Source organism: Tasmannia lanceolata, unplaced genomic scaffold (genome assembly GCF_043159265.1).
Source record: "Tasmannia lanceolata isolate RefF3 unplaced genomic scaffold, GAP_Taslan_0.1 ptg000012l, whole genome shotgun sequence".
NCBI lineage: Eukaryota > Viridiplantae > Streptophyta > Magnoliopsida > Canellales > Winteraceae > Tasmannia > Tasmannia lanceolata.
The window spans coordinates 16,090-33,984 of NW_027518689.1; the positions used below are offsets into that span (position 1 = coordinate 16,090).

Here is a 17,895-nt window from a genome sequence, read left to right on the forward strand (position 1 = left end):
TGGAAATCATAACCTTTACCACAGGTATAACTCAAAGGCATTCGATGAAATCTCGCGGGCATTGGCCCCTTTAAACAAATAAACCAAAACTCTGCCTATATTTTGAAAAAAACAAAACTCAATTTTAAATTCGAACGAGGATTGGATTTTTTTCTGAAAAAACTGATCAAGGAGCCTAGCTCGAAAAGGGATGTTTGAGCTTTTCTTATCTTTATTTGACAAGAATAGCCATCTCAACCCTAAAGTTTTGTTTGACTTCTTTTATGACTTGGGAAACCAAGTCATAAAAGATGCCCCTAGTATGATTTTATTTCCATTACAAGATTCATAAGAGAGCCAAACGCAAGGGTTCAACTGAAGGCTTTCATTTCAAAGAAATACTTGAGGCTACAAAGCTTTTACAAATACAGGAAAATGGGTTCTGCTCAAAGCATTCTTCCTCTTGCACTTCGTGATAACATTCTGAATAAACTTGAAAAATTGCCCCTTCTGAACTCTGCTCTGTTCGGCTCTGTCCGCAGGAGATTCAACTTCTTGCTTTTAAAGTTTATCGCCGCAGCCTCAAGAGAAGTAAAGGCTAAACTTGACCTTAAAGACCTGACTTTGACCTGACAATGAAAGATTTTGACACACGATAAACGAGACTTTGACAAATGACAGACGAAAACTTTGACAAATGCACAACATAGACTCTAAAAGAGACTGAATCTGCTTCTTAATTTGATAAATGTTTAAGGTGGTAACAGTCTACCGCTCTTAGGATCCTTTGAATACCGTATCTAAAAGTGTTTCATTCCTCTTTTCGGTATTTCAGTCATGGTTACTACCTCCTTTGGATTACTTAGTTTTAACCACTTTAACTTGAAGAAGTATCAAAAGAAATTATGCTGGCGCTTACTCAGACTCTGAAGTAATGCCCAAAACGGAAGCACAATCGGCTTTCGAAAGCCATCCTTTGTGAAATCACTGCCATACTGAATTGCCCCTTTTAGGGTGTCGATTCAGCTGACCGCACGCCTTAATTTTTGCCTGGACTGTTTGCCCTTGCAGCTTTTCCATCCAGCAGGCTCAGCACCCTGATTTTTGCCTAAGCCGCCCTTTCGGGTTTTCAACTTAGCGGGTGAATGACCCTAACTTTTGCCTAGACCGCCCTTGCGGGTTTTCAGTCTAGCGGGTCCAAGACTCCATCATTTTTTTTATTTTTATTTTTTTCACAAACCTGGGCCAATAACACCAGAAGGACTTTTAGGTAGGTTTGGGTTCAAACAGGATGACATTTGGTAAGTTTTGAGCAATTAAACCGAATCTGGATCCTCCAGACTGCCTACGTATCCCCAAAGAAATTGGGAATCAGGTCCCGCGTAGTTCGAGGTTAATATCTTTTATGACGAAAGTCATAAAAGATGCCCCTGGTTTAAGTTTGATAAAGAGGTTTTGCTTTTGGCTCAAAGGAGTTTAGCAAAAAGGGTTTTCATTTTTGAAATCTGGGGCTATCGGCTTAAAAGGCTCAAGTCGTCCAAAGATGGCCTTCCAGTGTTTTAGGCGTAATATTTCTTTAACTGATCCAGGTTTGTAGGTTCTGTTAATTTTTCTCCATTTTCATTGAGGAGTCTTACGGCATTTCCCGGCAGGACTTCATCGACAATATAAGGACCAGACCAATTTGGACGAAACTTCCCTCTTGGATCAAATATCGGTGCCCTATAGGACTTCAAGACAAGATCCCCTGGTTTCAAATCTCGGACACGAACCTTCTTATTGAACGCCCTTTCAATCCGCCTTTGATACCCTTGGATATGATATAGAGCTCGTAGCCTCTTCTCATCTATTATCTGCAGTTCCTGATGTCTGGCCTTCGCCCATTCAGATTCCGGCAAGCTTGCCTCTATCATCACTCTTAGGGATGGGATTCTCAGTTCAACAGGCAAAACTGCTTCCATTCCAACACTAAAGAATACGGAGTGACACCTGTAGAAGATCTGATCGACGTCCTGTAAGCCCACAAAGCATAAGGAAGCTTGTTTGACCAGTCTTTGTAAGTTTCTGTCATCTTACTGATGATTACCTTGATGTTCTTGTTTGCTGCTTCAACGGCTCCATTCGTCTGCGGCCTATAAGGAGACGACTTGTGATGCTTTATTTTAAACTCTACACACAAGTGCGCTACTTCCTTCTTGAAGTGAGAACCATTATCTGAGATTAACTCATGAGGTACTCCATATCTGCAAATAATGTTGGCACGGATGAACTTTGCAACTGTATTCGAAGTAATGGAAGCATACGAAGCAGCTTCAATCCATTTCGTAAAGTAATCGATTGCGACCAGAATGTATTCATGCCCGCTCGAAGACTTCGGATGAACCTTCCCAATTATGTTAATTCCCCATACTGAAAACGGCCATGGAGAAGTCATAGAGTGCAACTCCGAAGGAGGTACATGAATAAGATTTGCATAGACTTGACACTTATGGCATTTCTTCACAAATGCGAAGCAGTCTGCTTCCATTGTGGGCCAATAGAATCCAAGTCTCAAAATCTTTCTTGACAACATTTTCCCATTCATATGAGGTCCACAAACTCCCTCATGGGTCTGCTAGATAAGCTCAACTGCTTTGTCTTCATCAACACACAAAAGCTGGATTCCATCAAAGGATCTGCGATATAACTGATCACCACAAATAACAAAATTGGCAGCTAATTTCTGAAGGGTTTTGCGCTCTTTCCCAGAAGCCCCAGGTGGATGCCCTTCACCAGATATGAGATTCATGATGTCTGTATACCAGGGCTTTCCATCTGGGCACATGGCTGCTATTTCAATAACGTTCACATGCGCTGGCTCCCATTGCAATCGCACTGTAAGCGGCTGGACCTCCATTGTTGCTGAAATGTCTAACATAGAAGCCAGTGTAGCCAAAGCATCAGCAAAATGATTCTTTGTTCTGTACAAGTGAGTAAACGTAATACTCCTGAACTTCTGGACCAAAGATTTGAGATATGCATTATACGGGATCAATCTATCTTCCCGAGTCTTCCATTTTCCATTAGTCTGGTAAATGATCAAGATGGAATCTCCAAACACATCAATGTCTTGAATCTGCAAAGCTAAGGCTGCCTCCAGTCCGGCAATACAAGCTTCATACTCCGCCATGTTGTTGGTGCACTCAAACTGCAACTTGATAGATATAGGAATATACTCATTCTGAGGGGATACGAGTACTACTCCTATTCCTTAACCCTGGTTATTGACTGCACCATCAAAATACATTGCCCATCTGGTATTTGGAGTATCCTCTTCAACATCCATAATCTCTTCATCAGGAAATTCAGCCTTCAGGAATGCGTTCTCTTCCACAAGTGAATCAGCTAACTGCTCTGCAATGACCCGCCCTTTAACAGACTTCTGAGTGACATAAGTAATGTCGAACTCGGAAAACAATAACAGCCACCTTGCGGTTCTTCCAGTAAGAGCAGGCTTCTCAAACAAATACTTTAACGGATCCATCCGTGAAAGCAGAAGTACCTTGCTTGACAACAAGTAATGCCTGAGCCTCTGAGTTGCCCAAACTAATGCTAGACAGGTCTTCTCCAAGATTGTATACTTCACTTCGTATTCTAGCATCTTCTTGCTGATGTAGTATACTGGCCTCTCCTTCTTAGACCCTGAATCTTGCTGAGCAAGCATACAACCCATCGCCGTATCCGTGATGGACAAATACAACAATAATGGCTGACCCAGGATGACCGGGGATAAAACCGGAGGTAAGGACAAACACTGCTTAATCTTTTCAAAAGCCACCTGGCATTCTTCGGTCCATTTCTTCGATTAATTCTTCTTCAGAAGCTTGAAAATAGGCTCACAGGTCATAGTCAGATGAGCTATAAACCGTCTCAGATACTGAACTTTTCCGAGAAAACCTCGGATCTGCTTTTCGGTCTTCGGCGGTTCCATCTCCTGAATCGCTTTGATTTTCTGAGGATCTACTTCAATTCCCCTTTCGCTCACCATGAATCCCAGTAGCTTTCCTGAAGTAACCCCGAATACACACTTGCTAGGGTTCAGACGAAGCTGATACTGTCTGATTCTTTCAAAGAATTTTCTTAAAGAGACAGTATGCTCCGACCGAGTCTTTCCCTTGACGATCATATCATCTACATAGACTTCGACTTCTTTGTGGATCATATCATGAAGAAGAGCAGTCGCAGCTCTCTGATAAGTAGCGCCTGCATTCTTCAACCCGAAAGGCATTACTCTGTAACAGTAAGTTCCCCACTGAGTAGTAAATGCTGTCTTGATCATATCTTCCGGCGCCATCTTAATCTGATTGTATCCTGAAAACCCATCCATAAAAGACAACAGAGCATGACCAGCTGTATTGTCCACCAGAAGATCAATGTTCGGAAGCGGGAAATCGTCCTTCGGACTCGCCTTGTTGAGGTCCCTGAAGTCCACACACATCCTGACCTTTCCGTCCTTTTTGGGCACCGGCACTATATTCGCTAGCCATTCTGGATATTCAACAACTTGAATGAATTTTACTTCCAATAGCTTTTTAACTTCGTCATGAACTTTTAACTCCCATTCTGTTTTAAGTTTTCAGAGTTTTTGCTTCTTTGGCTTCGCGCCAGGGATTAAAGGCAAACGATGCTGGACAATGTCTTCGCTCAATCCCGGCATGTCATCATAAGACCAAGCAAAGACCTCCTTGAACTCCTTAAGTAAAGTGATTAATTCCTCACGCTCTTCGGGAGATAAAGTTTTGCCAATTCGTATTTCCCGAATTAAGGTTTCGTCACCAATATTTACGATTTCAATTTCCTCTTCGAGCGGTCTTGCTCGGCGACTCTCCTCTTGTTGAATCATATGTTTGATTTCAAGGGGAGTTTCGTCGGCATCCTCGTCAGAGAAGGAATCTTGATTATCATTATTAATATTATCAGTTTTAAGAGCAGATTCAGTACTTGAAATGGAAACAGGAGAAACAGAAACAGGAATGTATGTAAAAGAGTCTTTCATTTCATTCATAGTATTGGTTACATCAAGAATGGAATAGCCCACAGCAGGCATTGTATTGGACTCTAACGATGTATTCACAGACTCAACAGACAACTCAACATTGAACTCAGCCAACTCTGGCATATGTGCAGTTGAAGAAATAAACTCATCATCTAAAGTACTCTTGGACTCGACCTTATTAGAAAGAGACTTGTCACCGACTCCGGAACCAGATCCAACTTCTACAGTACCTGCATCAAAAGAATCGTTAGAATAAACAAACTCAATATCAGACTGGGAAGTAGACGTATACTTAGAGACTACTGACTCTTTTGAGGAAACGGGACTATACTGAAAGACTACTCGAGGTAAAACCTGGGAGGTCCAGTTGGTCAAGGGTCCCTCGGCTGGGGTGATTAACTCTGCGGGGTTCAGAATGAATGCATCTCTGCCTATCACTGCCACCTCTGACGCTTCGGTCTCACTGCCAACCACTGCTGCCACTGGATATTCAATCTGAAACATGCCATTCAGACAGCCCGGCTCTAAAACATCGGCCCAATCAGTTTTCGGTGCTGCCTCAGTAATCTGCGCACTCATTGGCGCTTCTGATAACTCTAGGTTAAAGAAAATTTCGAAACCTGGAAACCTCTGCCCTGTCACATCATCGGTCCACGGCTCAGCAAACCCGCAAAATGGAAAATCTGCCCCCTCTTTTCTGAAAATGCCATTTCTAATCAAACTGATTGGCCCCATAGGCAATTCTAGTCCCCGGCGGCGGCACTCGGCCCATTTCAGCATGTATCTTTTCATTTCCTTGACCTCCTGCTCGGTCGGCTTATATCCCAAGCCAAAGAGACCATTGAAAGTTCTCAACACAGGCCACTCAATAGGGCCTTGATGATATTTGCCCAGCCCTGCGCCTGGAATATAACCCTGTTTATGGATCATCCTGACCACATTCGAGTTGGTGCTAGTCAAGAAGAAAACTTCTTCGCCAATGGCTTCTTTCATGGATATGACCGACACCTCCAGTGAAAAACCTGTCAAGCTGACATCGGCTTCTTTCCCAACTACGAGCTCCTGTGAAATCTGTCCAATTTCTAAATCTGGGTCACCCTTCACAGTCACTACCCTGTTGTTATGAACAAACTTCAACTTTTGATGAAGGGTAGAAGGGATAACTCCGACCTTATGCAGCCAAGGTCGACCCAATAACAGCAAGAAAGAAGCTTTAATGTCCAATACTTGAAATTCGATGTCAAAGTCTTCTCCCCCAATCTGGATTTCAGTGGCCAGGGTTCCGATGACATCTCGCCGGGTGCCATCATATGCTAATATACCCTGCTCTGAGGGAATAAAATCTCCAGGTCCAAAGCCCAAAGTCGCAGCAGTACTCAGAGGACAGATATTCAGAGCGGACCCATTGTCGACTAGTACTTCGGGTACCCTTTTCTTGTTGCAGATCACGGTAATTTTGAGTGAACGAGCATGGTCACTCCCTTCAGGAGGTAAATCATCGTCTGTGAAAGATATTACCTTGGAAGCCCTAGTTACAGCGACTAGGCTTACCAACTCATCGGGAGTGATCTCAGTTGGCACCTGAGCAGCATTCAACTCCTTGAGTACAACCTTCCTGTGCTTAGACGATGACATAAGTAGACCCCAAATAGAAACGTTTGCTTGGGTCTTCTTCAGCTGCTTCAACAAATTATCCTCTTCTTCATCTGCACTCGGCCTATTCTGCCCCTGATTCTCGGCTGCTCTTACTGCTTCTGCAGGGTTTTCTGCTCTCAATTCCGCGGGCTTGAACACACGGCCACCCCGGGTAACATGACGAAGCTCGTCACACTGATCTTCTAATAGAAGCAAATCATCTGCATCCATTCTCAGAACATACGGAGCTTCAATTGCCTCCTCTTCTTCAAAATCACTCATCCTTAGAACATAAGGCGTTTCCTTTTCTGCCTCAACATCCTCACATCGAAGGACGCATGGAGAGGACGTCTCTGCCAAACTGGTGCTCCCCCTCCAGAGGGCATAAGACCTTTCCCTTTCCATCTCCTCGATCTCTTCAGGATCAAATCTTAGAATATAAGGTTCATCAGGAGTGATTGCACAAATGAGAATGGATGGATCAAGAACCGGCTCCTCGACAAAAATGGCATTCGCTACAGGAGGAGGAATTGTACGATGATTGGGAAGGGGATTCCGAGTTACATTGGGCCTTTCCACCTCAAGCTTTCCGTTCTCTAACATAGTCTGGAGCGCATGCTTTAAGGCCAGACATCTTTCAGTGAGGTGACCTGAATTTCTGTGGTATTCACAATACTGGTCTGCTCTCCAATATGGGGGTAACGGGTTAGGTACTGGCCTAATATCAGGTAGTCTGATTTTCTTATCCCTTATCAAATTTTTCAAAATCAGAGGTAAAGGGTATGGTAGTGGATCAAAGTGCCTCTGAGGTTTCTGCTCTACCGGGGCTGGCGCTGGTCTCGCCACCTCTGTTACAGTCCTGGCCGCTGGGCGAACATGGTTTACGTGGTCAACTTCTTTCTGTACGACCACGGGTCTCTTTCCTTCCCTGATGTCTGATGGAAGTCTGGCCCTCAGACCCTTAGCTATTGCATCCTCAGTCCTCGTCCCAGTCTTAATCAGATGGTCAAAATCGGTGTAATGCTGAGGGGACATAAAATGGAAATACTGCGGCGACAAACCCTTGATCACCAGCTTGATCTGATCTTCTTCTGATAGCCTCTCGCTTAGCTGGGCAGACTTTCGACACCAACGACGGATGAAAAAGGTAAAGGTCTCCAGAGGACCTTGCTTTAACTGTTTGAGATCCCTCTTGGTAACCTCTATCCCTTCTTCCATAGAAAACTGCTCTACAAATTTGTTGGAGATGCTTTGTAAGGTCTTCACCTCTTCGGGTTTCCGACGCAGAAACCACTTCTTCGCCACCCCAGTAAGAGACATTGGAAAGACCCTGGCCATTTGCTCAGGAGATAGCCCACACTGCTGCGACATCTCAATAAACCACCTCATATGATTCCGGGGACATCCAGCCCCATCATATTTGTCATAATCGGGGGTTTTGAATTTAGGGGGCAAGGTGACTCCCGGAGACATTATCAGCTCAGATATATCGAACTGCTTTGGGCCTTGATGCTTCAAGCTTTCCATTTCTTTTGTCAGCTTCTCCAATTGATCAGCTACCTGCTTTTCCTTATTATACAGGGCCACATCTGGAATGCAATATTCTTCAGCGTACTGCCCCTCTTCTAGGTCGACGTCTACTGGTGAAATGAAAGGATGGTTCAAATTTGCAGGGCTCGGATTTGCCGGTATAACGGGAGGGGGTTGAACCGCAGGTGCTCTAGAAGTAGAGAACTTTTCATTAGACTGGGCTTTCATTTGGGCCATCTCCTCTTTCATAAAGGCCATATCCCGGGTAAGATTCACCATCATCTCTTGAATTTTAGCTAGCGCATCATTGGGTTCAGCCATTTGAACAGATTCTAGGGATTCAGATGATTCAGATAAAGAGGATGCAGATTGTTCAGGTAAGGTTAGCGGTTCGAATTGACGAATGAGTCTAGACGTGGTTGACTGTCTAGACCACGCAGGTTGACTGACACCTGAGGAAGCGATGTTTGCTCGATTTTAGAATCCTGAATTGGAAATTAACATACTAAATTAAAACGATAACCATTGAGATAGAGTATTCTGTACCAAATAAGATAAGAGAAAATCACAAATGCTATTCCATTGATCAATAATCAAACTGTAGTTACAATCAAAACATTAATCTTTGTTAATAATTGGATGAAAGTAACTATTTACAATGAAATTTGAAGAAATTAAAAAGACAATTTTATGAAAAGGAATCTTCAAAGCTCTTCGATCCGAGCTCTCTTGCCCACGAGCTTTCCTGTTAATTCCCCACATCGGACCTTACATATTAAGGCAAATCTCCCCTCTACGACCTTGTTTCTCCAAGCAGCCACAATGGTATTGATAAGATCAGGAGATAGCTTTTCGCAAGGAGGAGGTGTTACAGTTCCGGGAGAACATGGGCGTCCCGTGATCTGATGAAGCAAACGGGTTGGTGCATAAAAGGTTGACTTTTCCAAACCCATAAGATACACAAAGGGATATGGGTGGGTGCTAGTGATAACGTGCAAGCATGAATGACTCACCAAATGAAATTGATCCTTCTCCACGTGCTGCAACCAATTATGCCACTCATCAATGGATTGGGGTTTATTGGCCATTGGTTGCCACGAAAGGTGATCCTTGAGGGTGTACTGAAGGGAGCTCTGCGGCCGAAGGATGGTGAGTTTTTCACAAAGCCACAAATAAAGCAGTTTGACACACCCAAAGAAATTATCATGAACCTCCTGACGAGCAATAAGGTCCAGTCCGGAGAAAGTTTATGCTAGTATGGTGGGAACAGGATTCCTTCCCTCATTGATTTGATCCACCACAGCTAACAAGGCCAAAGGAGCATTATAAGAATCTCCACGAACGACATAACGTGAGAAGACACCGAAAATCAAGGCGCTGCGCCGACAACTCTGAAAACGGGAGTCGACAGGGTCGATATTTTTAGAAAAAAGTTTGATGAGGTCCTGAACTCGCACACCTGTGTCTGTAAAATATGACAGAGCGTCAACCGTGGTATTTTTGAACAACTTGCAGAAAATGGAATGAGGGTCATCTGGACTCAGAGGTTGGACCCAGAGTCCTTCCGATGGGAGCTCCAATAAGACGCACCAATCTTCAAAGATAGGACAAAATTCAAATGAACCGAATCTAAAGACATGAAGAGTAGGATCCCAAAGATTGGCAGCTGCTTGGAGAAACTTCCAGTCTATGCCGAGTATGCTCAAATGATTGAATGCACTAATAAACTTCTCGGCCATGCTCCGCTTTGAATGCTCACACGGAAGAGTTTTAATAGTCTCCTTTATCCAACTCTTCAACACGTTGTTCGCCATGATCAAACCTAACACTCATACAATGACAAAATCAGAGAGAATGGAGATATCCATAAACAAATGATAAGGATAAACTTGATGATCAAATATAAGGGGAGGATACAATCGGCGACACCAAATTTTTCATCAGCGATCAAAGATGATCGGTGAATAAGGAAATAAATCACAGCCACAAAATGACAGAAGTAGGTCATAGACCGGATTTAAATCCAGCGATGAATACCAATAACTATACGATCGAGGAGATCAAAGTGATAGACCGTGGCCATAGGAACAGTGACAAGCTACTGGCCAGATCTCAAGACGAGATAAGTATACAGACAAGCATATATCCTAATCAATAATAGATGCAAAAATTGAATCTATGACACAACAAAAGAATAAATATACAATCAATGAGTAGCAAATAAATTGTGGCCACGAGAACGACATATACAGGCCACGCACTTAGTGAAACTGAAAGGGTGCAAATACAGCTGACCAAACCTGAAGTTTTTACCAAAAAAAAATGGGTTCTAAGCTAATTGAGGCTATGACTGGGAATCAAAACAAGGTAAACTGACTCTAAAGAATAGTAGTTATGCTTAAAAATATTTTTGCGAAAAATTCAGCAGCATAACGGCTAGACAAGAGAGTCAAGATAAGGTAAACTCATGGCTTTCCTAACTCTACGAAATAGCGGTCATGCCCGAAAATGGTCTGGATAAAATCCGACAGCATACCGACGCTAAACAAGAAAGTCAAGGTAAGGTAAACTCATGGGTTAACTAACTCTAAAGGATAGCCGTCATGCTCAAAATATTCTAAGAAAAATTCAGCAGCATAACGACTAGAAAGGATTCCCACAACTCAACCAAATGTATATGAATAATGGTGGTAAGACAAGCTCAAAATATGGTTACCAGAGAAAGGTGACCAAATAAAGGACCGACCAAAGGTGAGAACAAATATGACCACGGGTCAAATCCTATAATCAACAGATCAAAGGACAAAACCTAGCCAAGGAAATGGCAAGCAAAGCCACTGACTAGATCTAGATCTGAACAGAAAATGGATATAACCAATTGAAATGAATAAGGAACTCTAACTAAGAGAACCCTAATATACATAAACAGTATATATATAGGTATATACACATATACATATATCCTAACCAGGGGCACCAGCCGTAATCTATCTAACGGAGTCGAGAAAGTCTCGACTTGCGACAGACCAGTGAGTGTACTAAGACCGTGCTGTAGCCACGCAAGGTGAGCTACCCTAGTCTACAGATGGGACAAGGCTCCTAACTCTAGGCTTGACATGCGTGAGCAACACATGTTCGACCCTTATATGAATGCAATATACTTATATAAACACGGGTACTTCCTAATTGGGTTTCACTAGGTCAATAAGTATATACATAATATATAAAACAAAGTAGGGCTCCGGACTCAATCTATCGGGTACTATGCGTATGAAACATACCTAATATGTATAACACAATGTAGACACCCCATTTGACCGTGCCCTAATCCCTTCATGTTTGAGCAAAGCCTCATCAAATAAATGAGAGAGAACCCCAAATTTCACCCCAAGCTAGCTTAGGGTCCCAGCTAAGCCCCTGCAAAGTTTCAGGAAGAGCCGAGCGCGTTTGTCCAGCAAACGGGTTGAGAGAGTATATGTAGTGCAATCAAGGGGTGGCCCACTAGGTTTTGATTTTTATCCCAAAATCCTTACTTTTTAATGAAAATCTAGGTCAACCTAATGCTTCAAATGCCCATGAACACATATTTAGAAGCCTTAAGACCCCAGAAAAATCCCTGCAAAATTCCAGAAAGATCCGACGAAAAAATTCGAAAAAGACAAGCGGAGTTAGTGCAGTTATCAAGCTGTAAGGGGGTGAATCATCCGGTCAGGGTCGCACATTTGTGCGCTTATCAGTGGTAGTGCCAATATCATTTCCCAAATTTTCTATAAAAATGGAAAATCACCAGCTTTTAAAAAAAAAAAAAAAAATTCGCAGACGAGAGAGAGAAGCAGATCTGAGATTTCAAAACCCTTTTCATGCGTATTCTTCTTCTTCGGTAGTATTTTTCCGGTCAATTGTCTGCAAAACTCCGGTCATCTTCTTCGGTCCTTTTCTTCTCCCCCGGTTTCTCTGTGTTTTGACTTTAGATTTAGATCTTGAATCCCTCATCCCTTCCGATCATTTACTTGAGATCCGGCAGTACTCCGGCCGGCTTCCGGTCATTTCCAGTTACAGAAGAGATCTCTGAAACAGAGAGGGAGAAGAGCAACAGATTTCTTTTTTTTTCTTTTTTTTTTTTTCCCCAATTCCCATTCTTCTTCCCTTTTTCCGATCATCTGCTCCGACCAGATCTACCGGAACTCCGATAGAATCTGCAGCCTTTGATCATATTCTCCAGCTCTTCTCATTTCAGCCTCAAACAGATCTTGATTTCTGTTTTCAAATCCGGTTGAAACCCTAACCTACCGGTCTTCTTCTCCGGTTAATTCGCCTTCTCTGGCAAGCTTATTCCCCTTTCTCCTCCGACCAGATCCATTGAAATTCAGAACTCCAGCCAGCGATTACAGACCCTAACTTCATTCATCATTTTCGATCTTTGATCAATATTTCATCTTCTTCTCCGACTGGATTCTAGAAAATTCCGGCGAGCAAATTTGATTTTTTTTTTTTTTTCGTTTACCTTTGTGCTCAGATTTAATCCTTGGAAACCTTAGTTATTTTGTTTTTTTTTTTTTTTACTTTGAAACCCTAACTCATTTTCTCTTCTCCGATCATCGTTGACTGGATTTCAATTCAAAGCTTTTGAGTCTTTGATCTAGCTCTCTGGAGTTTGTTCATCGAGGTGTGATTATCCTTGATCGTGGTTTGGATCTCTGCTCACCTAAAGATAATTGTTCTTTGAAAGTTCTACATACAGATCAGAAAGAAGAAAAGAGTCAACATCGGTGAAATCGACTGCTCCGAGTATCTTCTTCCATTGGACATGTTATCTTCCTCTCAAGAGCATAGGGAAGGCTGAAGAAAGAGAGGCATACAAGGATTGGATTTAATTTAGAATTTCAGATAAAAATAGCATTCAACAAAGGTAAGTTACTTCCCTGAACTTATTTATGCAAGATTTGTTTAGTTTATGGCTTTGTTTTTTTAGTAGATGCTACATTTTTCTTAAAGGAAATTGCTAAGCCTTCATCTATGTCTGTCAGATTTTTTTTTACCTGGAAAGTTGTTTTCTTGGCTAGGTCTTTACATTTAAAAAATAGCTGCATGACCTGTATTAATTGGACAAGATAAAATCCATTAGAAGTTCTCTATGTGGCTGTTCTCTCACCCAAATATTGGCTGTGAAATGCCTTTCAATGAAATTCTTTAGCAGGACCAACTTATGGTATTTGATCTTTGGGCATTTCTGTTCATTAAAGGGGCATTAGTTATAGTCACAGTATGTTTTGATGGTTAATTGAAGTATGTAACTGCTTCCCTTGGAGGTTTGTATATCTTGCAGTCATGATTCATCTTTGTTTTTTTAAACACATAGCTGTTGTTCAACAGTTTTATGCACTATGTAGCTGTGATTTTTATTAGTTTAAAAGCCTATAGTTGTTGTCTTTTGAATTTCCACACTTCATAATCATGATCTGTAACTATTGTCTTACAATTTCCTTCACTTGATAACTATAGTTTATAGCATATAGAAAAATATATGGTGATTGTATTTGTTGGATTTTATTATCTCCAGTCATGGATCATCTACTCGAGTTCTTTGTGTTACCAGCCTCATATACTTTGTTGCTTTGATTATCCATCTTTCTGTCCCATTTGAGTGGTTGATGTTAGCAGTGACCTGCCCAGAGTGGGATAAATTTACTTGTCATAGTTTAAATGCTTTTGAAATCCTGCTCTATTATATGGATTATAATGCATTGTTTGATCACACACAATACATGTTACCACACTTGTTGTGTAATGCATTAATAGATTGAGTGATTGTTCCATTTGTTTGTTCAAAATTTTAAGTTCCCAGAGTTGGTCTTTATGTTTGAAATTTCTATTGGAATTTGGCACTTGTATTAAGACTATATCTTTCAATCTGCAAGGAATTCATCTGTTTAGGTATCAGGGCGATGAAGGCGCTAGCCTAAGCCCATCTTTAGAGGGATTTACCTGGTCGTGGTAGTCCCCCCTTCTTTCTTCTTCACTCTCTATAGACTTACATAGTCTTTAGAAACCTTTAGAATTTGTCCTTTCATTGCAAGGGCAATGAAAGAGTTATCTAGAGCCTTCTCTTAGGAGACAAGCTGTGTCTCAGAAAAATCAAACCCCTTTTGGAGATAGGCTTTGTCTCATCGGCCCCACTATTTGCACAAATCTGCTTATATTTCACTCTCACAGTTTTTACATTTGAATCTGCACAAGTTGATGCCCTGTTATGTATTAAAATTTGTACAAATTGAAAATATCATTTAATGTGTTTCTATAATCTGTTGGAAATTTACTACTTCTCTTTCATACTAAACTTTGAGTTAGGGTTCGAAGACGGTAATAAATGGAGTGTTCAGGTGAGATTATCTCAAAGCTTATTATATTCATTCCTTATTATTTAAATGAATTGTTAATAGGAAGGAGGAGATCAGATGACTACTCTATTCGATATCATCGACATGAGTACTGTCTGATCTCAAGGCGGGATTAGAAATATTATCATGTGTATTTGATATCAGATGATTACTTTGGCATCATCTGATTTCATTGGAGTCCCCGTATTGGGGTTTGTGGTTGGTTTTGAAGTGTTTGATATTGTTTTTACTTTATTAGGCTATCCAGAGGCTGGTCTGGACTAATTAATGTTGTTTATCATTTTATAATTGCTATAGATCATGTATTGTTTTTATTTGAAAATTCTTCTTTGCTTAGCACTTGATTTATTTTTATAAGAATAGAATGGAATTTGTGATTATCTGGTAGCCTTTTCCTTCTCTCTTTGATAGACTAACACAGTCTTTTAGATTTTTGTTAAATTCTTTAGATATTAGAATTCCCTCTTGTTGCAAAGGCGATGAAAGTGATAGCCCAAGCCCATCCTAGGAGACTTGCCCAGTCTTACTAGCATTTTTCTTTATCCTACCTCTATGTCTAAGAGACTTATCCAGTCTCATTTTCTTGCTAAACCTTCTCTTTGTGCGTCTTTTGGTTTTGGGAGAACACCTTACTCGGCTTGGCATCATACCCCGACCCTTATGGGTATTGGGTTGCACATTTGTTGCACCCTAGGGCTAGATAGCTGTCCGGCCCGGCTGGGTGTTTTACCTTTGCCAAATATGCACAAGGTCTCTTTTTCCTTGTTAGCATTTTTCTTTATCTTACCTCTGTGTCTAAGAGACTTACCCAGTCTCATTTTTTTTTGCTAAACCTCCTCTTTGTGCATCATTTGGTTTTGGGAGAACATCCTACTCGGCTTGGCATCATACCCCGATCCTTATGGGTATTGGGTTGCACATTTGTTGCACTCTAGGGCTAGGTAGCTGTCCGGCCCGGCTGGGTGTTTTACCTTTGCCAAATATGCACAAGGTCTCTTTTTCCTTATTACTTGTTGAGCTTTATCTTAGTTTGATAGTCCACTAGCATAGGAATCCGTCCTTAGTCTAGAGAGTCAGTCCTCTTGTTCAGGAATCAAATTCTATCATCATAGGAGTTAGGATTCTATCCTACCTCTCATCAAATCATGTGTTTTTCTATCCACTCTTGCAAGGTATAGGATGCTGTCCAACCCTTGCAGAGTTGTGTTTCTGTTCTTTTCCCTCGCAAAGCATAGGATGCTGTCCAACCTTTGCGGGATATTCAGGAGTCTATCCTCCCCTTATGATGATAGGATTCAGTCCCCTTGCGTCAAAAACTCAAAAAACACTATAAAACAACCAAAATATCAAAAACATCTGGAAAACTAAAAATCTCAAAAATCTTGAGTCTTTTAGAGTAGTTAGGGAATTCTGTTTTCCGAACTACGTTGGCTTGATCCTCTTCCACGAGGTACGTAGTGCAGCTTGGGATCCATATCCCAAGTCCAGCCAAACCTTTAAAAATAAACATTTCAAACTTTCCAAAAATACAAAAATTCTTCAAAACCTTTTACAAAAGGATCTTCCCCTAGAGTTAGGATTTTGTCCTAGACATTTAGGGTGTTTTAGAGTTAGGAGTCTGTCCTGATTTGTTGATATGGTATGTCCTGTCGTGTGAGTGTCCCTAGAGTTAGGAGGCCTCAAGTCGATCGGTTAGACATTCAGTCGAACCGATGGCTAGACTAGGAAGCATATAGTCAGCCCATGGTTTTCCTTAGGTTGCACAGCCTAGATACACTTAGGATGTAGGGCCCACCTGCATTAGCTTAAGACTAATCAACCTGCATTAGTTAGGGCATTTAAAGTCCTAAAAATTACAATTCACCTTAACTTAAGCAATCGTACAAAAAAGCTTTAAAAATCAGTCAAGTCTAGTGGATCGAGTCTAGGATAGCGGTTCTAGATGGTTAGGCATAGTAGTTTTGAATAGGGCATCGAACTACGTTGACTCCGATTCTTCCCGAAGCCGGGATACGTAGAGCAGCTGGGATGGACGGCCATCTTGGTCCGAGTCAGGTCGCATTAGAGTTAGGACTCATTTTGTCCAGTCATGTATAGAGTTGATTTGTGTTATATGTTTTGCTGTGTTTTCTTACTTTCATGTACAGATCCTATACTTTTAGCCGTAGTTTGCATGTGTATGCCCATCAGAACTTAGACACCCATTAGGCATGTCACTTATAACCTAGTTATTCTCAGGTGACACTTATTTCATTTATCTTATGTGTGCTTATTATTTTCATCTCCGAGACATGCATGATTAGATAGACGTCTTCTCGGAGATATTGATTCCCATTTCATATGACTTTCACCCAAAACTCTTCAAAATCAATAATAAATGGCATAAGAGACCAGGTGTTTGCACTTGGGCGGATGAGGTGCTCTTTAGACCTTCCGAATTCGTAACCAGGCACGAACCCTCTTTTATAATCTCTGGTTATCCGTTGCAACAGAGCATAGTATGGGATCCTTGGCCCGCTTCCTTGGATGGCGACTCTTCTTTGTTTAAGGTACGCCTCGAATCTGGGCTAGTCCCCAAATCGAGAGGTATCTCACCTTTTATATCGCCACTCATGCTGTGAGAGGCATTTTTTCTTTCGAGAGTTCCTTGGTAGAGCTCTCCATTCACGTGGATGATCCTGAGACTGACTCGCGTGGGGGCACGTCCCTCATCGCCGCCTCTCTCGGATCGGGGTCCACACACAAGTACACCTAGTGTTATACATAGTATGCTTCATTGCTCATCGGCTGCTGTAAACACAAGTACACCTAGTGTTTACGGCTGCAGCACCGGCGCATAGCTTGGAAATAGATTCAACAGTACCATTAGGATGTAATAACATCCCAGTCAGGCACGCATTGAATCTATCCCGTGGAGCCAATAATGAAAAACAATGAAAGAAAATAAAAAATATGACAATGCATGATGTGCAGTGTGTGAATCCCTTGTTTTAATTACACACCTGTCTGGTGCCCCTGGATTCTAACAATAGAGTTCCCATTTAAAATGATTTTAGCTCAAATTTCTCCAAAGTTAATAAAAATGGCATTTTTAAAGAGTTAGGCAATGTTTCAAGAACTCCCCAGCAGAGTCGCCAACTTGTGGACCCCGATCCGAGGGGCGCGAGATCCCTCCTGCAATCCTCTAAGATCTTCACAACGGAAGAGAGCTCTGCCAAGGAACTCTCGAAACGGATGCCACCCTCACAGCATAGCATGAGTGGCGATATAAAAAGAAAGAGATACATCCTGATCAGGAGCCAGGGCTCGAAACCAAGA

General features: G+C 41.7%; 2 protein-coding genes across 2 annotated transcripts; both read right to left on the reverse strand.

Annotated features, from left to right (window-relative positions):
- Positions 1–2,593: 2,593 nt before the first annotated feature.
- Positions 2,594–3,682, reverse strand: LOC143887917 (uncharacterized). The gene is made up of 3 exons (XM_077392164.1): positions 3,521–3,682; positions 3,264–3,400; positions 2,594–2,939 (listed from the first exon to the last, which is right to left on the reverse strand). The coding sequence occupies exons 1-3, from the start codon at positions 3,680–3,682 to the stop codon at positions 2,594–2,596; spliced, it is 645 nt and encodes a 214-aa protein (XP_077248279.1).
- Positions 3,683–5,005: 1,323 nt separating this feature from the next.
- On the reverse strand, positions 5,006–8,657 carry LOC143886993 (uncharacterized). The gene is made up of 2 exons (XM_077391127.1): positions 5,369–8,657; positions 5,006–5,244 (listed from the first exon to the last, which is right to left on the reverse strand). Exons 1-2 carry the CDS (start codon positions 8,498–8,500, stop codon positions 5,236–5,238), a joined length of 3,141 nt encoding a protein of 1,046 aa, XP_077247242.1. The 5' UTR covers positions 8,501–8,657; the 3' UTR covers positions 5,006–5,235.
- Positions 8,658–17,895: the final 9,238 nt, after the last annotated feature.